At 42.5% G+C, this 20,083-nt stretch overlaps 1 protein-coding gene across 6 annotated transcripts in view; it reads left to right on the forward strand.

Moving 5' to 3' along the window:
• Positions 1–20,083, forward strand: part of LOC144073050 (adhesion G protein-coupled receptor B1-like) — a 200,845-nt gene that overhangs the window by 19,499 nt on the left and 161,263 nt on the right. For 5 of the 6 annotated variants that reach the window (XM_077598564.1, XM_077598567.1, XM_077598568.1 and 2 more), the window contains exon 3: positions 6,514–6,618. The exons of the other annotated variant lie outside the window; for it this stretch is intronic. In XM_077598564.1, coding sequence (XP_077454690.1) covers positions 6,514–6,618 — 105 coding nt within the window. The remainder of the gene's footprint in view (positions 1–6,513; positions 6,619–20,083) is intronic. 6 annotated transcript variants of the gene reach the window in all.

The raw sequence follows: 20,083 nt of genomic DNA on the forward strand, positions 1-20,083 counted from the left end.
GGTTGCGATGTCTGCAAAAAATGAACTTGTGCGTTATGACTACGATAAGATCCGTCATGTCGTAGACCAAGGGTGGTCATTACGTCAAACGTGATCGAATGGTCGAACTCCAAGGAAGTACAGTGGTACCTCGAGATACGAGCTTAATTCGTTCCGGGACTGAGCTCGTATGTCGATTTTTCTCGTAACTGAAACGAACGTTTCCCCATTGAAATGAACTAAAAACAAATTAATTTGTTCCAGCCTTCTGAAAAAACACCAAAAACAGGATATTGGATTGGAAAAAATGTTTTATTTGTTCTAATTCGCCATCTATTAACAAAGTATCAAATAACTAGTTGTTAAATAGTATACTAAAATAGAACTAAAATTAGACGGATTTCGTGGAGGGTAGAGAGGGACAGAGAGGGGGAGACTTTTTGCACGGCAACACGCTCGTAAGATAACATAAACAAATTTAAATGAACTTGGATTACGATGCAGACACACTCAAAAATAAGTTTAATCTAACCTTACACTCAACTTAATTCTAATTTAGTTATACATTTTTATACCTTTCTTCTCCCGGCCGGGTTGGCTCTGTGTGCCCCGCCTCCACCCTGAGTTTCAGATGCAACTTATCAATGGTAGTTTGCTTTTGTATTCCCTTCAAAATATTCCGAAAATTATGCACACAAATGTCCTCACAATAGGATAACGTACGGCCACTTGCCAACGAGTAGTATATATAACTCTCATATTATAGATCGCCTCGCCATTCGCAATGACTAACAGGAAGAAAAAAAAAACACTGAAAAAATGACACGCTCCACTCAGTGCTCGCAGAGACATTACAAGCGGGAGTTGCGACCAGAGAGACATTACACAAGGGAGTTGCGGGGATAGAGACAGTGCCCATGATTGGATTGGATTGGATAACTTTATTCATCCAGTATTCGGGAAATTTGCAGCTGCAAGCTACCACATCAAACGGACAATCCTGAAGTCTCACATATTGTGGTCTGTCAGTGAGGAAGTTTATGATCCATCCGGCTAGGTGGTTCCTTACTGCAGAGGGTCCAGCTCTGCATTCATCAGGGGGCTGAGGTGATTGAGGATGATTGACTGAATCTGTTAAAGAACTGATTCAGTTCACTTCGGGTCTCTCTCACTGTTGCCGCCATGGCCCGAAATGGTCCTCAAGCTCCTCCAGACCTCTTTGGTGTTGCCTGTCTGGAGTTGGTTCTCTAGCTTCCTCCTGAGATGGTCTTTCCCTTCCTTATCTCTCTCTTCAGCTCCTTCTGGACCATTTTCAGACTCTCTTTCTCCCCAGACCTAAAAGCCCTCTTCTTGTTCAGGAGGGTCCTTAGATCCCTGGTCACCTACGGCTTATTATTGGAGAAACAACAGACCTTCTTGGAGGGTACAGTGTTCTCAACATAGAAGTTAATATAATCTGTGATGCAGTGGGTCAAGCTGTCAATGTCTTTCCCATGTGAATTGCACAGCACCTCCCAGTCAGTGGTCTCAAAACAGTCCCTCAGTACCATGCTGGTCTCCTCGGTCCATCTTTGTATGATCCTCGTGGTAGGTTTTATGTTCCTCACCATAGGGATGTAGGTGGGGATCAGATGGACCAGGTTGTGGTCTGAGCGGCCCAGTGGGGGCAGGGGGACTGAGCTGTATGCCTCCTTTGTGTTGGCATACAGCAGGTCCAGAGTTTTTTGTTCCCTGGTGTGGCACTTCACATACTGAGTGAAGGTGGGGAGAGTAGAACCTAAGGAAGCATGGTTAAAATCACCGGAGATAAGAAGGAGAGACTGGGGGTGTGACGTCTGCAGCCCCGACATAGTAGCGTGAAGCAGCTCGTTAGCGACTGCCGCATCGACGGAAGGAGGTATATACACAGTTATTACGATAACGTGCGAGAACTCCCGGGGGATGTAAAACGGCCTGATGCTAACAGCTACTAGCTCAATTTCTCGAGTGAAAAGTTGCTCCTTCACCGTAACATGCCCGGGGCTACACCATCTACTATTAACAAATTTCTTCCTACCGCTCTCCTCAGCATTTCTGTCTGCCCTCACCAGCTGAAAACCATCCAAGGAGACGAGAGAGTCTGGTGTTAGTTCATTCAGCCAGGTCTCCGTGAAGCACATAATACAGATTTTCCGATATTGTCGTTGTAGTTTGGTAAGCGCCATTAGCTCTTCCATCTTATTGGGGAGAGATCTTACGTTTTCCAAAATAATAGATGGGATGTTGGGTCTGAAGCGTCGCCTTCTCTCCTGACATTATCGTCCAACTCTGCATCCCCTTCTCTTCCTCTTTAACTCCGCGGGGACGTCCAGGGGCATCCAGGTGTTGCGTAGCGCTAACAGCTGATCCTTTGTTTAAAACAGCGGAGGCATGGTTGAATGTGTCAAAAATGTAATGTCCAGCATTTGTAAAGATAAACTAAACTAATAGATCAAAGACTGCCTCTCGCGCAACTTGTTTTGAAGTAGAGTCTTGAAAGTAAAGTTGTAAAACATTAAAGTATGGAGTATAAAATATAAAGTAAAGTAAAAAGTAAAATCTTAAAAGACAATAAAACGTAAAAATAAAGGATAAAAAAGCTGTAAAAACACAGAATACGAGTGAGGATTTAGGGAGCTACTGCAACTGGCTGCCACTTGAACGGCGCCTATGAGCAGCCTCTTGCATCTGCTGTCTGCTCGTATATCAAAATGTGTCTCGTCTCTCAAGATAAATATTTGCCCGAAATTTTACTCGTATCTCAAATTTCTCGTATGTCGGGCCACTCGTATGTCGAGGTACCACTGTACTGGTAGATCGCCTGAGAGTAAGGCTTCAGTACATCGTGGATTTTATATTCTCATCTAATTTTCTGAATCGCTTTATCCTCATTAGGGTCGTGGGTGGTGCTGGAACCTACAAAATATACAAACTCCACACAGGTGGACGTGGCCTGGACTTAAACCCAGGACCCCAGAGCTGTGAGGCTGGCGCGATAACCACTCGCTCCTTTGGGCGCCCCACAGTAGATTAATTTGGTTAATTCACATTTCAAAAACCAGAAGCCATTCATTTACAAATGTGATTGCACTGTAGTTTACCTATTTAATTTTCAGATCTTAAGATGTGATAGACAGTTTTTGCATGATTTGAATGAGGCAAAATAAGATGCTTTTTCTCTCGAATATCTGAGTTGGATTTTTTTTCATACCGGCTTAATACATATTAATGAATATATACATGTTCATGTTTAATAACATAAATGTAAATACCGTATTTTCACACCTATAAAATGCACCGTCTGATAGGGCGCAGTCTCAGTTGCGGGTATATTTTCAGTTTTTGTCAATACATAGGGCGCGTCCTTGGAAAAGGCGCTAGCATGACACTAGGGTAGCGTGTGTCATACTAGCCGCTAGTGCACCTATGTTATATTAGCCGCTATTGTATGTTATGCTATCCGCTATCGTATGTTAGGCAAGCGTGTATTTTTTTAAAGACTGCACGAGCAAAACTAAGTTTGATAATGCTTTATTGAGGTAAGTGGTACACTGATATAAAGTACTTCGGCGTTCAACATACTAGGCTCCACTGTCAGTCAGAGTTGTGTATTCCGGGAACTTGATTCGTAACTCGTGTGACGCTGCCTGCCCGAACTACTATGTTGGCCATCCGTTAGCAATCTGTTAGCAAAGCTCGATGTTCGATGGCTTCAGTCCATTTTCCAAGCGTTCACAACCGCATTCTGTTGTCATTCAGGTCAGGCATTTCCTTTTGTGTAGCTCTAACATGCTGTTTCTTTGAGTAGTGGGAGTGTTTTTGAGGGTTAAAAGCGCTGCGGGCACACAGAAGTCAAACGCCTTGCCACTCCCCTGGGATGTTTTGAATGGATTTACCGTAATGCTTGGAATACACAGGGAGGCTGGGTCGATCGCAATAAGTAGCGTGCCGGCAAGAAAGAAAACCAGTCACTCCAGCGGCCACGGCCATACAAAAATTGAATTTAGTGGACAGACAAGGCGCACTGACCGATTGGGCGCATTGACCATTTTAGAAGAAAAAAATAGACTTTTAAGTGCGCCCTTAAGGTGTGAAAATATGGGACATCGTCAGGCGTTGCGTAATTTATTGTCAACTGAGGATTTTTTACTCTTGCTGAGTGATAGGTTCACCAATTGGCATTCCCCAAATTTACTTGTTAGAAGAACGAACTGTTGGTGCCAAGTCCCAACTCTGTTTTGGCCTCACACGCCTTTTTTGTTGTTTATTAAATTCAAGGACCCTAGTTACAATGGACGTCTCAACTCTTAGGGGATGTATGGAAAACAGAAGTGAGACATCAATGGTGAAAACAAATGAACGTCTTGTGGCGTCTATGGTGGACGCATGTGCAGCTCAAGGTGTTTTGGATCTTCTTGGTTTTGTCCACTCCAAGCAGTCTAAGTCGTTTTTGCTTTTCTTTGCTTAGTCTAACTAAGGTTCTCAGGAGCAAAGCATTTAGTTCATTGCAACCAAACATGTAATAATGTGAACCTAAGTTTATTACTAAAGCAAGGAATTTTTCTTTATTCCAAGCAAATATATAATTATTTGAGCAAAGATAAATAGTAAGGCAAAGCATATTCTTCATCTCATCTAATCTTCTTCCGCCTTTTCCGAAGTCGGGTCACGGGGGCAGCAGCTTCAGCAGGGAAGCCTAGACTTCCCTCTCCCCAGCTACTTCATCCAGCTCTCCCGAGAGGACCCCAAGGCGTTCCCTTGCTAGCCCGGAGACAGTCTCCACAGTGTGTCCGAGGTCGGCCCCGTGTCCTCCTCCCGGTGGGACGTGCCCAGAACACCTCCCAAGGGAGGCGTCCAGGTGGCATCCTAATCAGATGCCCGAGCCAATTCATCGATTCGGCTCTTCTCGATTCGGAGGAGCAGCGGCTCTACTCCGAGCCCCTGCCGGATGACCGTGCTACTCACCTTATCTCTAAAGGAGAGTCCAGAAACCCTGTGGAGGTAAATCATTTCGGCCACTTATATTCAGCCACCTCGTTCTTTCGGTCACGACCCATAGCGCGTGACCATAGATGAGGGTGGGAACGTAGATCTACTGGTAAATAGAGAGCCTTGCCTTTTTGCTACGCGCCTTCTTCACCACAAAGGATCGGTGCAGAGTCCGCATCACTGCAGATGCCACACCGATCCGCCTGTTGATCTCCCGCTCCATTCTTCCCTCCCTCGTGAAAAAGACCCCAAGATACTTACACTCCTCTGCCTCGAGGAAGACCTGATCCCTGACCCGGAGAGGGCATGCCACCTTTGTTCGAATGAGGACCATGGTTTCAGATTTTGTGATGCTGATTCTCATCCAAACCGCTTCACACTTGGTTCCGAATCGTGGGAGAGGGAGAGGGAGAGGGAGAGGGAGAGGGAGAGGGAGAGGGAGAGGGAGAGGGAGAGGGAGAGGGAGAGGGAGAGGGAGAGGGAGAGGGAGAGGGAGAGGGAGAGGGAGAGGGAGAGGGAGAGGGAGAGGGAGAGGGAGAGGGAGAGGGAGAGGGAGAGGGAGAGGGAGAGGGAGAGGGAGAGGGAGAGGGAGAGGGAGAGGGAGAGGGAGAGGGAGAGGGAGAGGGAGAGGGAGAGGGAGAGGGAGAGGGAGAGGGAGAGGGAGAGGGAGAGGGAGAGGGAGAGGGAGAGGGAGAGGGAGAGGGAGAGGGAGAGGGAGAGGGAGAGGGAGAGGGAGAGGGAGAGGGAGAGGGAGAGGGAGAGGGAGAGGGAGAGGGAGAGGGAGAGGGAGAGGGAGAGGGAGAGGGAGAGGGAGAGGGAGAGGGAGAGGGAGAGGGAGAGGGAGAGGGAGAGGGAGAGGGAGAGGGAGAGGGAGAGGGAGAGGGAGAGGGAGAGGGAGAGGGAGAGGGAGAGGGAGAGGGAGAGGGAGAGGGAGAGGGAGAGGGAGAGGGAGAGGGAGAGGGAGAGGGAGAGGGAGAGGGAGAGAAAAGTTTTAATTGCGCCTTATACTCGTGAAAATACGGTACTATTAAACATCATAACCACTAGTTATTTGTTACTCCGTTAATAGATGCCGAATTAGAACAAATAAAATATCTTTCCAATCCAATATCCTGTTTTTGGTGTTTTTTCAGAGGGTTGGAATGAATTAATTTGTTTTTAGTTCATTTCAATGGGAAACGGTGATTTGAGATATGAGTAAATCGATAGGAGCTCAGTCCCGGAACACATTAAGCACGTATCTCAAGGTACCACTGTAGATAAATATTGAAAGCTATAGAAATAAATCCCCATTCTTGTTAGCTATATCGGGATCTCATTATTTTAACCTCACTATTGGATAACTAGACACCAGGATGTTGAATTGGTTTCACATGAATACAAGTTAAATGAAAACATTTTGTGTGTATATGTGTGTATGAGGAGCTGTGCTGTGATCGGTTGCGGTTGTGTCACACACTGTATATTACATTCGAGCTGCCTTGATTTCTAAACGCCACTTCTACTCTCGCCCTTGCCCTACTCTAGGTAAAGATGTGCATATTTTTCGCAGTCAGTCACTTCGTTCAGTGTATAGTCACAAGCTTGATAATGTGCACAAGCCTAAGAGTGGGCAGCAAAACCCTCAGGCAGGTAAGAGACATTCCACATGCATTGGACATTTTACTATATTATCATCTGCAAGTGTTTCAATGAGAGAGAAATATTAGCTCTTGTGTTTATGTAAGATGTATTGTTGATTCCTTGATATAAAATTTATATACATATATATATATATATATATATATATATATATATATATATATATATTTATATATATATATATATATATATATATATATATATATATATACACATATACACATATACACATATACACATACACATATACACACACTTACACATATACACATATACACATACACACATATACACATATACACATACGCACATATGCACATATGCACATGCACATACACGTACACATACATATACATATATATATATATATATATATATATATATATATATATATATATATATATATATACATGTATATGTATGTATATATATGTATGTATATATATATATATATATATATATATATATATATATATATATGTATATATATATATATATATATATATATATATATATATATATATATATATATGGGGGATATAAAAAAAAATCTGGATATATCTATATATCTATATATCTATATATCTATATATCTACATATCTACATATCTACATATCTACATATCTACATATCTACATATCTACATATCTACATATCTACATATCTACATATCTACATATCTACATATCTACATATCTACATATCTACATATCTACATATCTACATATCTACATATCTACATATCTACATATCTACATATCTACATATCTACATATCTACATATCTACATATCTACATATCTACATATCTACATATCTACATATCTACATATCTACATATCTACATATCTACATATCTACATATCTACATAGCTACATAGCTACATAGCTACATAGCTACATAGCTACATAGCTACATAGCTACATAGCTACATAGCTACATAGCTACATAGCTACATAGCTACATAGCTACATAGCTACATAGCTACATAGCTACATAGCTACATAGCTACATAGCTACATAGCTACATAGCTACATAGCTACATAGCTACATAGCTACATAGCTACATAGCTACATAGCTACATAGCTACATAGCTACATAGCTACATAGCTACATAGCTACATAGCTACATAGCTACATAGCTACATAGCTACATAGCTACATAGCTACATAGCTACATAGCTACATAGCTACATAGCTACATAGCTACATAGCTACATAGCTACATAGCTACATAGCTACATAGCTACATAGCTACATAGCTACATAGCTACATAGCTACATAGCTACATAGCTACATAGCTACATAGCTACATAGCTACATAGCTACATAGCTACATAGCTACATAGCTACATAGCTACATAGCTACATAGCTACATAGCTACATATATCCAGATTTTTTTTTCTGTAAATGTACTGTAAGGAAAGGTTTGTGCCATTGCTCTGTAGCAACACATGAAGCACACTTGTCCGCAATATAATTTCCCATCTAAATAAAGTAAAGCTGATATGAAATCAATCTCAGAAGCATTACAGAGTGGAATGTTAGAATGATATGCACATTTTCCACAGTGTGTATGCAGCAGCATTTGCTTTAAAACAACTCGCTGCTGAATTTCAATGTCAAGAATACATATGTTGATAGAAGTACAGTCTTCATTGTGCATTTCCCATGTGACGACCTGTGCGCATCATTTTCGGAATATTTTGAAGGAAAGACAAAAGCAAACAAAATTAGAACTAAGTTTAGTGCGACGTTAGATTAATTTTATTTTTGAGTGTGTCTGCATCGTAATACTAATTTAAATATTTATATCATGTTACGAGCGCGTTGCTGTGCAAAAAGTCTCTCTCTCTCCCCTCCGTGAAATCCGTCTGATTTTAGTACTATTAAACACATTTTAGTATTATTAAACCACTAGTTATTTGTTACTTTGATAATAGATGGCGAATTAGAACAAACAAAAATGTTTTTCAAATTCAATATCCTGTTTTTGGTGTTTTTTCAGAGGGTTCAAACAAATTAATTTGTTTTTAGTTCATTTATATGGGAAACGTTCGTTTGAGTTACCAGTAAATCGACATACGAGCTCAGTCCCAGAGCACATTAAGCTCGTATCTCGAGGTACCACTGTAGTCAGTTTTTTCTTGGAAGCACAGAATGAGACATTGGTTTTGTTCATTCAACCATCTTCTGAACCGCTTATCCTCACAAGCCTTACAGTAAGGCTTCAGTACAGCGTGGCTTTTTTATGTAAAAAAAAAGTTCATAAAAATGTCAAAATTCACATTGAAATTGCCGAAAGACGGGAGATGAAAATTGGTGAAAGTCAGGGCTCTGGTTATTCTTCGGCACTGAATTGGATTGTACTCGGCGCCAAAGAAGAAGAATTTCACCTCAGAAGACGGACGCCGCGAAGAAAAATTTCACCGCAGAAGGACGTGGCAAAGAAGAATTTCACCGCAGAAGAATGACACTGTGAAGAATTTCATCGCCGACGAATATTTGGCTGACGATCCGGCGGCGTGGGTGCGCCGAGGTCTGCCCGGCGACCCGGCCGGAACAGGCAGGATGTTTTCCCGGACATTCTTATTCAAAGATGTACTGAATGTGTGGATCATCATCAGGTGTGGGGATGCTGCTGGCTGGCTTCATGGTAAAGCCAGCCTTAATCAACAAGTTCAACTATCCTCATGCTTTAAAAAACAAGAACAAAATGTTTTGACTGATTCGTTTATAACAGAATATGGTATTTTTTTAGTTTGTTTTGTTACCTAACATGTTTCAATCCCATGCATAGTCACCGAATATCCCCCAAATATCGCGGATATTAAATCTCATCATACTTGTATAATGACAATAAAAGCATTCCATTCAATTCAATAATGGAGACCAGACATGGCCACAAGGAGACAAAATGAACTTAATACAACGAAGAACAAAGCCTTGCTGCCTGTGTACTAGATGAGCCAACGGAAAGCCTAGATCACAAAAGCTTTCACAAATTGTTTCATCCCAAACGCAAAGCTGTACCTTCCTGAAAGGAGTTTCCCCCTCAAACTACCATCAACCTGTTTTTTGGGATTTAAATCAAGCGGAGAGGATCAATTTTCAATCTGAGTACATTATTTAATGCATTTACATTTTTAATATATCTACACTTGTATATAAATGTATGTTTGTGTGTGTGGGGGTCTGTCCGTACCCTCCGTTCTCTGGAATGGGTGAACCAATTTTCATAAAAATTTACACGGTTGTACTTTAAACATCAGTGAGTGTTCTGAGGTTGGTTCAAAATGTATCACAATTCTTCTGATAAGTATCAAAAATCGATAATCGAAAAAATCTGATTTTTGGAAAATGGTTCGATGTAGTAATCATGCTTGGGCACGCGATGGCGGTGTTTCCCAGCTCAAGATATCTGTACATAATTGTATACACGTTTGCTGTGCTATGCATGTTACTCACATTTTCCTTTTTCATCTAACCCATTTTTCAAGAGATTTTTTTTATAGCGCAACAACTGTCTTCTAAATGTATATATAAATTTAAGTTTACAAGATCAGCGGCCTCTTAAAAGAAAAGAAAATCGATTAAATATTTTTTAAAAACAAAAAAACTAATGCACTGCGCTCCCACTCCACCTTTACATCCACCGGAAATGGCTCCCAGGAAGACCTAGGTCGGACGTTGAACAAGGAAAGTTGCCACCATTCGAGCCAACAAGTCGAACGCCGGGCTTTTCTGCTTGTACGTTATATTTAGATATTAGATATTAATACATTTGTCTTTTCATATACTTAGAACAGGAATAATTTAATACAGTTCTTGATAATTTCACTTGTGTTGTTCTCTGTTGTATAGGGAAAAACACGTAGTATGGTAGTAAAAATAGTGGTGAATTATTGTTAATAATAATAATCGGACATAGGCCCTATCGTCATTATCAACAACACAAAAAAGCCTACTTGTCATCACACCCAGAAACTGCGTGTGACGAAATTGGTGGTGCTTCTCCATAAGCTGCGTTTACTCGGCAAAAGACCTAAATAAGTGATAGTTACGGACTTGTAATTTGGCATTCTGCTGTTATGGATACAGGTCGCTTACCTCTCACTCTTTCACTTACCTTCAGTCAGCTAGTAGGAGGCAGATCACCACCCAAACATCTTTTCATATTACTGCAGAAGGGAATGTGTGTTATGTTACCGCAAATTTAGAGTTCTGATGGATGTGGGGAAAAAACTGTCCTTAAGCCTATTTGTCCGTGCTTTGTGGGACCTATAGCATCTGCCAGAGGGCAGCAGCTGGAACAGATTGTGACCAGGGTGGTAAGGGTCCCCTATGATGTTCCTGGCTCTGCTGAGGTAACGAGGGCTGGCAATGTCTTCCAGTGAGGGCAGAGAGCAGCCGACAATCCTCTGGGCAGTGTTAATCACTTTCTGCATGGCCTTTTTGTCTGCCGCCGTGCTTCCAGCGTACCACACTGTGATGCCGTTCGTCAGGATGCTCTCTACAGTGGTTCTATAGACCATCTGAGATGAGAAGGTCTCATCAGGATCTAATATATTCAACGTCTCACAGCTGCTTGCAAAGGCTTTCCTTTAATGTTGAACAGCTTTATTTTGTTGCCCTTTGATAATTAGATGCATCTTAGGTGCCTTCCCCCCAACCTCCGTGCCGGGACCTCCCAGGAGGTTGGCTTCTTGAACAAGGTAGATCGCAGGAGGTTGGCTAATTGAAAAGTAGATGTTAAAGCGAAAATGTGTGAGCACCCCTGCTTTAGAGACTCCGGGCGGATCTCATCATCTGTGGCCTCAGCAATAGAGCCGCGGATCATGGTCCACTCAGACTCAATTTCCCCCACCTCTTCCTGGACATGAGGGAAGCTCTACCGGAAGTGGGAGTTGAAATGCCTTCTGATGGGGTACTCTGCTAGGCGTTCCAAACAGACTCTCAAAAAACGTCTGGGTCTGCCGGGCCACATCGGTATCCTCCCCCACCATCGAAGCCAACTCACAAACAGGTGATGATCGCTTGACAGGTCTGCCCCTCTCTTTTCCCGAGTGTCCAAGACATGAGGCCGCAAGTCCGATGACATGACCACAATGTCAGTCGTCGGACTGCGGCCTAGGGTGTCCTGGTGCAAAAAAAAACTATTTTTTTAATCCACTATTGACCCTGCAATTGTTAAAGTTCCATGCATATTCATTTCCAAAAAGGACTCCAAACACAACGCGTTCTAATCAGAACAATTTATTGTCTAAGACAGAAGTCACAAAACAGCGTGCTGGAGTAAATTCTATCCGATCCTCGTCCTCGCAAAGATTTGATAGAATGCTGATGTCTCTCTCTCCTGCAAGTGCCATTATACAACTTGAGGACAAAGGAAAGGCTCATCCTACCCCGTCCTGTCAGCCGTCCATCAACTCGTGTCTGTCCATCAACTCGTGTCTGTCCATCGTCCCAGGGCATGGAAGACTTGGGCCCCAGCCGTGCCTTCCTGCGAGAAGATAAGGGAGTGTCCTGCGTCCTGCATGTAGTCATTTTGCTGGCAGGGTTATCATGTGTTTGTGTTATCGCCGCATTTTTAGGGCCTCTTTCTGCCCGATTCCCTTCTTTGGAAACCAGACAGCTCGTCTGAAAGTTAACAACTTTAATGTTTATTTCTATTTGGCTATTACAGACGCTCCCCTACTTACGAACGAGTTAGGTTCCGAGCGATTGTTCATAAGTTGAATTTGTTTGTAAGTTGATTCAGTGCTATATTTTGTATTATAATTGATGTTTAAGGCCTATATAAGTTTATTGAAGGTTGATATAAGTGCATTTGTATGTTTAAGGCTTGTATAAGTAACACGCATTGGTTTGTACTGAAATTTTTTTTTAATAAAATGGAGAGAATATGTACAGTACTGTATAGAGAGAGAGAGATTTATGTATTAGAAACTGGCCGAAAGAAGCGATCTAACGACGATTGCACAGTTTTCTTCTTTTTTTCATCATAAATGATGCGGTAGCACTGTATGGCATCATTCAATTGATTTGCAAACTTTGTACAACGTTCAATATTTGGGTCCTGCTGCTCGATCTTTTTGTTTATAAATGGTACTGACGGTCGAACGATTCAAGTTGTACATATATGTGCAACGCTCACCACTCTCACGCGCATCAAGCGTCGTTATTATTGCCACTCGTTTCAAATGAAATGGCTTGCCTCTTCCTTGCAACTCCCTCAATAGAAGCCTTTAGCTTTTTACCAACCATATTCAATAATGGATGCATGAGATATTTAATGATACAAATGAAAAAGTTTCTTTGCACAGTGGAGATACATTCACGCACTTCCGCATTGCAACGAAGAAGAAGGTAGATGCTGGGTGAGCTGAGCTCTCACAGCGCCAGACGTCGGTATTGGTGGCGGAAAGAAGTACTACTCTGAAAAAGGCGCGAAATACTAAATTGGACTTACGAACATTTTTCGACTTAAACGCAATTTGCAGACATGTTCGTATGTACCCGTATGTTAAACCCCCACATTAGTGCCTTTCCTTCCTGTTGTCCGGAGGTCCGGCAGCAAGCCGTCATCCTACATGCCCCATAGGTCGAGTCTAGATATTCTAAGTGGGGCTATAGCAATGGGGTCAATTGATCCTGAAAAATTGTAAAACAGTGGGCCTTTGTCCATGGATATACCTGCCCTCAGCACTGGCATTCACCCTTCAAGTCATCTATGGTCACTGTCAGTACCTTACGCTGTAACGACAATCCGCCTGATGGGATTTATCTTCCTCTGACTCCCAAGTTTACTGAGGCTCGGAACCTATGACCTCGATCAATCCTAACCTGTCGGATTTCCTCAAATTGCAGTTATTCACTTTACAAAAGGGAAGTTGACATACCACACTTTTTCTCTCAGAATGTAATTCAACTACAATACCATTATGGGCTTCTCACTCTGCATTCGCGTTGTCCCAAAAGTTGTTTGATAATTTCAGTCCTTCTGCCAAAATTTCTCCAGCCGTACGTTACTTCCTTTAACTAAAATTAGAAACATGACGAAAGTCATAACAATCGCGCTTATCGGCCAAACGTACTTTCGTATACATTTCCCCCTTTTTTATTTTATTCTCTACTCAACAATAAATAATACAAAAATGAACCAACCATAAACCAAACCCAGCTATCAGTCTAACTAAAAAATGGAAGCAAGTAAGACAAAGGTAGCAGAATGTCCTCAGGCCACAGATGAAGGCCCACAAAATGGAACCGCGTAAGTACCTCTTCACTTACTGCGTGCATGAACATTCTGTCGGCACTGTCCTCCTTGTCACCTTCACATTATTACACGGGCAACTTACTCAGAAACATTCCCCTGTCACATACTTTACTTGTCCACTGGGGGAGCTTTTTGTAGCTCACATCAGACAACTTTCACAGGAGGCAGAATTTTTTTTGACTGCAATTGTTTTACTGCAATTGTTTTACAACATAATTAACTTCAATGTCCCACTGATAGCCAGTTGCCTCTTTTGCTACCGCATCCCCAACAGTTTACGCTGTCCAGTATCTGTATAAATCTGTAAAAAATATTTTCAGTAATGTCCCTTCAGTCAAGTGAGACATAGAGAATATGCCTAAATGTTCTTTGATTAGTGCTCTTGAATTCCTAATCCTTAAGTGTTAGGTTTAAACACCAGACATTTGTATCACCAATCTGAAAAAAGTAGGACCACAAAGAATTGAGGTTATTTTATTTAAAAAATGAGAGGGTCTCGGGAACGTTCGCATCTCAGTCCGTCGACACACTCTGAAAATGTCCCCTCCTGCAAAGTCTCTTATTGTGTTTTGGGAGTGTCCAAGTTACAGGAAGTTTCAAGCTGATCAAAGGAGAGAGAGAGCTCTCTCCCAGTTACAAGAGGTTCTTTGATCATGACCATATGCCCCTTCAAGATAACATCTTTATAGTATCCTTCCCGATATCCTGCAACCCTCACACAATAGTTCAGACAGGCGTCGGCCCCCCTGGGTAGTTCCTCTTTGTTGAATAAGGTGAAACTCCCCAGGGTTCAAGACACTCTAATTCTATTAACTAACATTTCAACAGTCTAAACTAAAATCAGGATAACTTATATACAATAATTCCAACATTAAGCAAAGCCAATGATAAAGCCTCGGGTTTCCCACATAGACTCAGAACAAGGAACATGTCTCAAACACGGCTTGGTCTGCGATGCGTCATAATGTTGGAGCTGTTTACGGTAATCAAGATGAGCCCCTCCCTGAGATCCCAGTCCTATTAAAGAAAATACTGCTTTTTTTCATAGACCCCTTGAACTCCCAGTCACTAGGGTGAAACAAAACAGTGTAGGTCACTTTTTTTCTTCTATATACTAGCAAAAAGAGAGTGTGAAAGGGGTAGTCTGATCCTTCTAAGGCCTCAGCCTCCCACAATCCTCATGCAATGCCCTCCGCTGCCTCCTTTTACAGGGCAGTGGGGGAGGTTAACAAAACAGTCGGATCTACCTAAAATATGACTGGAGTCAATGTCGAGCAGGGTCCAACTGTGACAGGCCACTCAGACAACAGTGAGTCCGGCAGCGAGTCCTGTTCGGTGTCCTTGTGACGACAAGAAAACACCAAAAAGCTCACTTCCGTCAACGTGGCATGTTCCAAAACTCCCATATCCACTGCGGTGTCTGTCCTGTATACAAAAACCTTCAGTACATGGAGAATACAACGTGTGTGATTTGACCGTGTTTCCAATCTGTTGCTGGATGGCATGGTACTCGGACGATTCGCCAAAAGACGTTTTGCCGACGGACGTTTGACAGACGGACAGGCCGCCGAATGGACGTTCCACCGAACGTCCATTCGGCCGAACGGAGGTTTCGCCGAAACGGGATTCGCGCGTGCTCGCCCCGCCCCCGGATCGTGTGTACATGTTTTTTAACCTCGGCCCGCGGGCCATATACAGCCGTTACAGATAACATTCATTTAGGAATAACAAGGGCATGTACTGCCCCCCACAATAACAATGGCATGTACTGCCCCCGCTGGACATATTTCTAAATACAAGTACTGGACATATTTCTAAATACAAGTACTGGACATATTTATAAATACATACGTACGTACTACATACACTACAATGTGCTGCCAATTTTTTTTATTTTATCTTTGCGTTTAAAGTAGTAGCCATTTGGAGTTCACGCAGAACAGTGCGTGACAGAAGAAATAGCGAAAATAAAGTAGTAGTAAACTTACACCAGCATAGAAAACATTGAGATTAATCTTTGAATTAAGGTTCTCAGCAAATCATTTTGAATATTTATTTCCTAAAATATGGCAAATGGCTACTACTTTAAACGCAAGGATAAAAAAAACATTGGCAGCACGTACGTACTTGTATTTAGAAATATGTCCAGCGGGGGGCAGTACATTTTGAGATGAAGATTTAAAGTGGAAGTAGAAAGCGGTCTTGTTGTTCTTGTTGTCTTTTTTTACACCGGACATCCGGGTTGGCTAGGTGAGCCAAGGGGAAGGTGACGGCGACGCGGTCCATGTTTTGCTATCCCCTTATGGAATGTTAGAGAAAAGACCTTGCTGGGAATACCACACACTAATAATTCTGTTGAAGGTTGGCACCGTGCATTTCAATGTAGAGTGTCAGTTGTCCATCCAAATTTATCTTGTCTGATAAGCAAACTCAAATTAGAGCAACGTGATTGGGAAATACGAATACATCAGGCTTATGGCGGTATTATACCCAGACAGACCAAAAAGTCATACGCAGCTGTTAATGAACGGTTAAAAAAAAAGCTCACGGATGACTATGAAAACCCGGATCAATTTCCAAACAAACTACAGTACCTAGAAGCCATGGTGCTTAATTTGTAAGTTTTAATGTTTTAATAAAAACTGCCACTGCCATCTGTGAATTCCCTTTGTACATAATTTGTAAGTTTGTATTGTATTTGTAATTTTTGTACATAGTTTGTATTGTATTTGTAATTTTTGTACAAAATGTGTAAATTTTTTACTGCTTTAATAAAAACACCATCTGTGAATTTGCTTTGTCTTCTTTTTAATAAAATAATTTTTGAATGGCATCTTATTGATAATGTGTTCAATATTAAAAAGCAAGTAAAATGGTTATCTTTGTACTGGCTCTTGACTAATTCATTTAAACCATGTCTATTTACTCCCAAACGTACTTGTATTTAGAAATATGCCCAGCGGGGGGCAGTACATGCCATTGTTATTCCTAAATGAACGTTACCTGTAACGGCCGTATATGGCCCGCGGGGCGAGGTTGAAAAACATGTACACACACCATCCGGGGGCGGGGCGAGCGCGCGAATCCCGTTACGGCGAAACCTCCGTTCGGTGGAACGTCCATTCGGCGACCTGTCCGTCTGTCAAACGTCCGTCGGCGAAACGTCTTTAGGCAAATCATCCGGTCACGGGATGGCATAGTCTTACTATGGGTCCATGTTCTCAAGCTTTGTTTTGTTTCCTAATGCAAACTTTAATGAAATGTGATGATACAATTTTAGACTCATAATGTACCCTGTTCCTGAGTTAGCTCTGTGGCAACTGTCACCCCTCATTTGCCTATAGTGTCAAACCCCTGCATTGATTGAAATGGTAGACCAAATCACTGTCTCTATCCTAATAAAATGTGAGATGGAAGGAATCGATAGGAGGGCGGTATAAGGCAAAGGAGGGGCTCAGGGCCTCCACCGCAGAAAGACCGAGTAGACACTGCCTTCCCCCATATTCTCAGGTTGAAAATGGACCCAAATAATGCTAGCTGTTGCTTCGGGCAGTTCTCATTGCAAGACCATGTTCCTTCTAACAGACAGGCTTAGCCCACCGTTCATCACAGTCCCATCCGGGAACCGAATAATTAGTCCATCCTGGCTGCAAAAGATGGTCGCTCACAGTTTGTTGAGTAAATCTCTGCCCTTCTGGGTCACTTGTGCACACATTATTATCAAAGTAAACTGATGTTCAAGTGCCTGTCCAGCAATTTCAGTCCTTGATGGCCTGGAATTTGGCAGACTTAAAGGCACATCTGTGTCCGCTTTCCTTAAATGTCCATATTGGCCACCACGGAGTGATGAGGTTCTGCTTTACCTGCATCTCCCATACCTGGGCACCTTTTTAGTAGTCAGACCAGTTCTTGTCAGAGTAGAATAGTCCAACTGGCTCTTGTTGTTGCTGATGCTGTAGTTGCTGCCAGGGTGCCAGGTCACGTGCCAGAGGTTTCTCTTTGAGAACGGGCCTCTCTGCATCCCGCAGTTGGTTTTTGCTGTATCTGTGGGAGAGCGGTACATAATAGATCACCATTGAAGCAAGTTTGGGTTCGATGAAGGTTGACGAACACCCCCTGCGTCTCTGACGGGGAAGACCCTCCCACGACTCCCGCCTCGACCCCTCCGGTGCTTACAGAACCTGGTTCTTTATGTCTCTCTGTATTTACCTGTTAGATATTTGAGACCATTTTTAAGCCTTTGCTAACTGCAACACTAAAAACTATTTTTGAGTTTGTCTCATGTCATCTGACAATTTGCTGTCTCTCTGTCTGCCAAAGAGTTTTAAATTATGACAAGTAAAAAACCCTTCCCTTCTAATCAGTCAAGGTCATTTTTTAGTTTGTTTCTAACTTCAGCTGCCAGCATGTTTAAAACACTGCTTGCATTGGTCGATGTGAGAACTGGGATCCATCAGCGATGTGAAGTCAGGACGCTTTTACACAGTTGGTGTGGAGGATGGGAACATGCCACGGAAGACAGAAAACACTGGAGGGGCAAAAAGAACAAAAGAAATCTCCGGTTGAACAATTTCTTAACCTGATTGAGAAAAAATGCCATCAGATTGGTCGAGGAAAATAGAAGACACAGATCAGCCTCACTACATCACCGAATAGCAGGCTCATGCCTCCTTTAATTTTTCAACACCAGTGTCCACATTTCCTCACTGGCGGCCAATCCTGGCAGCTATTTCTGAAAAAAACTCAAAACCTTTTAATAACATTTTCCAATTTACCCACCTTGTTGACTGAGAATCATGGGGTCTTTTCCAGGAATTGGGATCTCTTTAGCCAGGCTCTTAAATGTGGTCTCTGTTTGAAATCTTGCCTGAACCTGATCACATGATGGGGTGGAAGGATTTTGCGATGTGTTTTCTGTTAGTTGCCGTCAGGTTGTTGTCAGTTGGGGTCGGAGTCAGTGGAGTCAGTGTCCTCGAGACGTCTGTCTTAGTCGTCGTCCGCAGAGTCGGTCTCATTACTACGGGTCTGCCTTTAACTGGGAGCATTTATTGTTAATGCTTTCTTATCAGCCATCTATCTTATCGTCAGCCATGTCTGTCTTCGGGGTCGGGTGGTGCCGTGCACATCTGACTCCTCTCTTCTCCCTACCTCTGGTCTTTTTGTTAATTAGGCCTCGAGCAGAATAGGTAAAACTCACACAAAATACAGGCTCATTTTTAAGCATGATGGATAGGCCCTATGCAATCATCCAAATATGACATTTCAAACAATTTATACATTATTTATTATTTTATCATTATTTGATTATATCATATCTTCTGTGTAAAAACACACTGCATTGTACATTTTTCGCTTACCCTGTTCTGCTTCTCTCCCAATTCCTTACAACAATGGAGTTTCTATTTCTTCTTCCAAATCTACCAACAAATATTTTCTCTATTTACTATCAAGATATGACATTCACTTAAATCAACAAACTTCCAAACAATATACACTACTGAGAGAGAGAGAGACAGAGAGAGACAGAGAGACAGAGACAGAGAGACAGAGACAGAGAGACAGAGACAGAGAGACAGAGACAGAGAGACAGAGACAGAGAGACAGAGACAGAGAGACAGAGACAGAGAGACAGAGACAGAGAGACAGAGAGACAGAGACAGAGAGACAGAGACAGAGAGACAGAGACAGAGAGACAGAGACAGAGAGACAGAGACAGAGAGACAGAGACAGAGAGACAGAGACAGAGAGACAGAGACAGAGAGACAGAGACAGAGAGACAGAGACAGAGAGACAGACAGAGAGAGAGACAGAGAGAGAGACAGAGAGAGAGACAGAGAGAGAGACAGAGAGAGAGACAGAGAGAGAGACAGAGAGAGAGACAGAGAGAGAGACAGAGAGAGACAGAGAGAGAGACAGAGAGAGAGAGAGACAGAGAGAGAGAGACAGAGAGAGAGAGACAGAGAGAGAGAGACAGAGAGAGAGAGACAGAGAGAGAGAGACAGAGAGAGAGAGACAGAGAGAGAGAGACAGAGAGAGAGAGACAGAGAGAGAGAGACAGAGAGAGAGAGACAGAGAGAGAGAGACAGAGAGAGAGAGAGACAGAGAGAGAGAGAGACAGAGAGAGAGAGAGACAGAGAGAGAGAGAGACAGAGAGAGAGAAGAGACAGAGAGA

The sequence above is a fragment of the Stigmatopora argus genome, chromosome 4 (genome assembly GCF_051989625.1).
Source record: "Stigmatopora argus isolate UIUO_Sarg chromosome 4, RoL_Sarg_1.0, whole genome shotgun sequence".
NCBI classification, from domain to species: Eukaryota; Metazoa; Chordata; class Actinopteri; order Syngnathiformes; family Syngnathidae; genus Stigmatopora; species Stigmatopora argus.